The following is a 3821-nucleotide window of genomic DNA, read 5'->3' as shown; positions in this document are numbered from 1 at the left end:
CATGCCTTTTTAGGTCTACAGTTTTAAAAAAACATTTTGTAAAGCCTAATGTCAACGCGTGATATGCGCAACGCAGACAAAAGAGGCCAATAATACATGTAGACAAAAAACAAACAATATCTAACTGTGGCAAGCCACAAGTGAGGAGAAGGAAACTACACTCCAAACTAGTTGATGTGTTTTATACGATTGGGATGTCAAACCACAACATTTACCACAACCACACTCATCAGCCTTATAACAATTATTGTTACAATGGTAACCCTCTAAATTACCCCCTCAACAATTCCCAATAATGTCTCTAATCATCTAACGAGTTTCTTACGAGAACTAAAAGGGGATTATAAGTTGGCTTCCGAAAATCTCTAATCGGTAAAACAAAATTTTGCTACAAATGCTTAAATGTAACCCTTAATGCTCTTAAATATACAAATATACAATCAAGCAATGTTCGTTACAACAAACAAGGCAAATTAGCCTATCTCGGATGATTGGATCATTACGCCACAAGGATAATAATGATCTGCACAAGAGGATAACCATGCGATAAATTCGCAAATGATGTGACAAGTTAATACGTTGCTATTGATATATTTGTATGTTGTGTTTAGTAAATTCATTTGTCGAAATCTTTTATAAATCCATCGACATTGAGCTTGAAATCACAAAAACTGAAACGAGTAACGTATATCTATTTTATAGGAGTGATTATGACATGAAAAACACAAATTTTGAATGAAAAAAATAAGATATTTTATATAAACATAACAAAAATGACAAAAATTATATCTTAAACAAATAAGACATGGTATTTTATGGAAATGTTTAGATATGCATGTTAAATAAGTATTGTACTTCAATTCGTAATATTTAGTTTTAAACATGCAAATACACACTTTTTATTATCTAAAAAGATTAAGTGTGAAAAGAATCTCATCATCTTTTTAACCCTTTATATTTCAGTTTCCCGATGTCCGATTGACGCCAATTGCCAGGGACAACTGTAGAAAAGGATTCATCTCTCCGGTTTCTTGTGTATCCTTTCACTCCGGCCGTCGACGTCCCATCGGCTACAAGAAGAGCATATCAGAGGGCAGATTATTATCGCTTGGTACGCAATTCGTAAGCCCTAATTTTGCGTGTAATTTTCGTTACCTTATCTATGATCAGCCGCAATCGTGATTGCATCTGCTTATATTGTCTAATACGATTGATTTGTACTAGTTTTATTGCCTAGAGTTTATGTTTACAGGTAACGATTGCTTTGCAATCTAAGCTCTTTCTTAATTCATATCAAATGTATATTTTTTCTATGGTTAGTTGTTTGTGTCATACGATTTTCTTATGTATGTTTTGAGTAATTTGTATTAAGTGAGATGCTCCCAACGTTTGGGATAAAAATTGATTTGATTTTTGATGGCCTAGTAGTTTATATTTATAGAGCAAAATTGGTATGCAGTTTTGATTCAAAAACTCCTTTGTTCGACCTTGGATCTCTTATTTTTGTTTTGTGTGTAATTCAGAGGCTATCTGCTAACTATTTTCATTAGAACAACGAAAAATCAAGTACTTCTGAGAACCTGATTATTTCTAGGGTCTATTTTCCTTGTAAAAGTAGTCAACTGGTTTATAACAAATCTTTGTTTTTTGTTTCACACAGGATCAATATTCAATCGGATGTATTCCCAGGATTTGAACAAATTTTAACACCTAGTACCCATAATATGTGGAACTTTGCATCTAAATGTCTAGCTGGCACTGGTGCCCTAAGGTTTAGAAACGGTTTCAGAAAACTAAAGCAAGGTGGCAAAGAATTATCAGATGATGAAGCTTCTTCCACAGTTAGTAAAGATGATGGACTAGAGTGCCCAATATGCTGTGAATCCTTTAACATTGTTGAAAACATACCTTATGTTTTATGGTGTGGCCATTCACTCTGTAAAAACTGCGTGTTAGCCCTTAATTGGGCCATTGTGAAGGTCCCTCCTTTACCAATCCAGTTGCCTCTTCTAATATCTTGCCCTTGGTGCAACCTTTTATCCCCTCGCCTTGTATTAAGAGGAAATTTAAGGTTTCCTCGTAAGAACTACTTTCTTTTATGGATGGTTGAGAGAATAAATGGGGAGAAGGTGAAGTCTGACTCTGGTTCTTGTGGGGAATGTGGTCCCCACAAGAACCAGAACCAATGTCAGACTTCAGTGAATGTGAATGTTCACAGACATCAGTCGTTGGGGACCACCCAAAACAGTGGTGGTGGGTTACAATCTTATGTTCAGAAGGGTTTGGTATTTTTTGTTGAGTTAACGGCTAAGTTTCCATTGGTGCTGATATTTGTTCTGATTGTGTTATATGCAATTCCTGCAAGTGCTGCGGTTTTGGGCTTGTATGTTTTGGTGACTATTCTATTCGGTCTTCCTTCATTTCTGATGTTGTATTTTGCTTATCCGAGTTTGGATTGGCTGGTGAGGGAAATCATGGCTTAGGGTTCTGTTTGATACGAATAATAATAATAATTATAATAATAGATCATACATGGTTGTCATGTGAAGAGTCTCTATGTACTTATTCTTTGTTTTGTAGAATATTGATATTGGGGGTCTTTTTTACTCATTCTCTATTGGTTGTATTTGAAAATTGTATATTTGATTGTGTTATGTCTAAAATGTAAAAAGTTTGTATTGTATTGTTTTTAAATTGCTGCCTCAAACTGAGTTGTCTATAACAAATTGTAAGTGCTTCGCTATCAATTAATAATAATGATAATATTAACAAATATATGGTCTAAAGTTTTATCTGGAACAGAATGATAAGTTTGGTATTTTTCACTTTTTTAATTTCTTTATCTTTAATAAAGCTTTGCATATAACAAATTATGATGTTTATGACATACATTACATTAACATCAAACTTCAACCAGTTTACCTATTTAGTCATCAAAGTTTTTAAAAATTATAAATTTGTGACTTAAGTTATGGGTTTGGTTTTATTACACCATTGTATAAGTTTATAAGATTTATTACTCCGTTGAGACTCTTAATAGCCAATTTAGTTTGTTTCCTACCTATGTTACATAAGCATCCATGTATGTCTCTTTGGAATTTTAATTTTAACATTTTTAAATTTTCTTTATATAATAAGTTATTGAACTTCTCCATAATCTGTTTCCAACTATCAATTCGTGACATATTCAGAGACCCACTAGGACTCCAAGGTATTTGATCTGAAGCTTTCTATGGTCATGCATGCAACCAGTGGAAGACGTAGAAAGTTTGAGTAGTGGTGACACTAAAAATAAATTTCTAAACAAATCTAAAATAGTGGTGACAATCATATTTCAAGACATTGCACCTAATATAAAATAATTATACTAACAACCGGAATTGGAGTGGTGGCCCACGACCTCTGGGCACCACATAAGTCCACCAATGCATGCAATCGAGGCTAAAGCCAAATCCACCAATGGAGTGGTGGCCCACGACCTCTGGGCACCACATAAGTCCACCAATGCATGCAATCGAGGCTAAAGCCAAATCCACCAATGGAGTGGTGGCCCACGACCTCTAGGCACCACATAAGTCCACCAATGCATGCAATCGAGGCTAAAGCCAAATCCTCGGCCTCCTCAAGACAAACACCAAAAGCTTTTGATTTTTGGAAATTTATCTGGAAACCTATAACTCCATGAAAACACTTTAAAGCAATGATCAAATTTTCAACATTCACTCTAAACCAATGTCGAACAAAAAGCGCATCATTACCATAAAGTAGGTGAGAAACGTGAACAGCGTCACCCCCTACTCGAATTAAGTGAAATAACATAA

The 3821-nt window shown here is 34.7% G+C and overlaps 1 protein-coding gene across 1 annotated transcript; it reads left to right on the top strand.

Moving 5' to 3' along the window:
- Window positions 1-975: 975 nt before the first annotated feature.
- On the top strand, window positions 976-2694 carry LOC145087649 (RING/U-box superfamily protein). The gene is made up of 2 exons (XM_079025657.1): window positions 976-1111; window positions 1661-2694. Exon 2 carries the CDS (start codon window positions 1725-1727, stop codon window positions 2481-2483), a length of 759 nt encoding a protein of 252 aa, XP_078881783.1. The 5' UTR covers window positions 976-1111; window positions 1661-1724; the 3' UTR covers window positions 2484-2694.
- The last annotated feature ends 1127 nt before the right edge of the window (window positions 2695-3821 follow it).

The sequence above is a fragment of the Lactuca serriola genome, chromosome 2, assembly GCF_051521515.1.
Source record: "Lactuca serriola cultivar US96UC23 chromosome 2, Lser_US96UC23_V15, whole genome shotgun sequence".
NCBI classification, from domain to species: domain Eukaryota; kingdom Viridiplantae; phylum Streptophyta; class Magnoliopsida; order Asterales; family Asteraceae; genus Lactuca; species Lactuca serriola.
The sequence above is the reverse complement of the archived record's forward strand: the minus strand, read 5'-3'. Positions and strand labels throughout refer to the sequence as shown.

Coding starts and splice junctions, on each gene's coding strand:
- LOC145087649 (XM_079025657.1), top strand. CDS start 1,725: ATGTGGAACTTTGCATCTAAATGTCTAGCTGGCACTGGTGCCCTAAGG.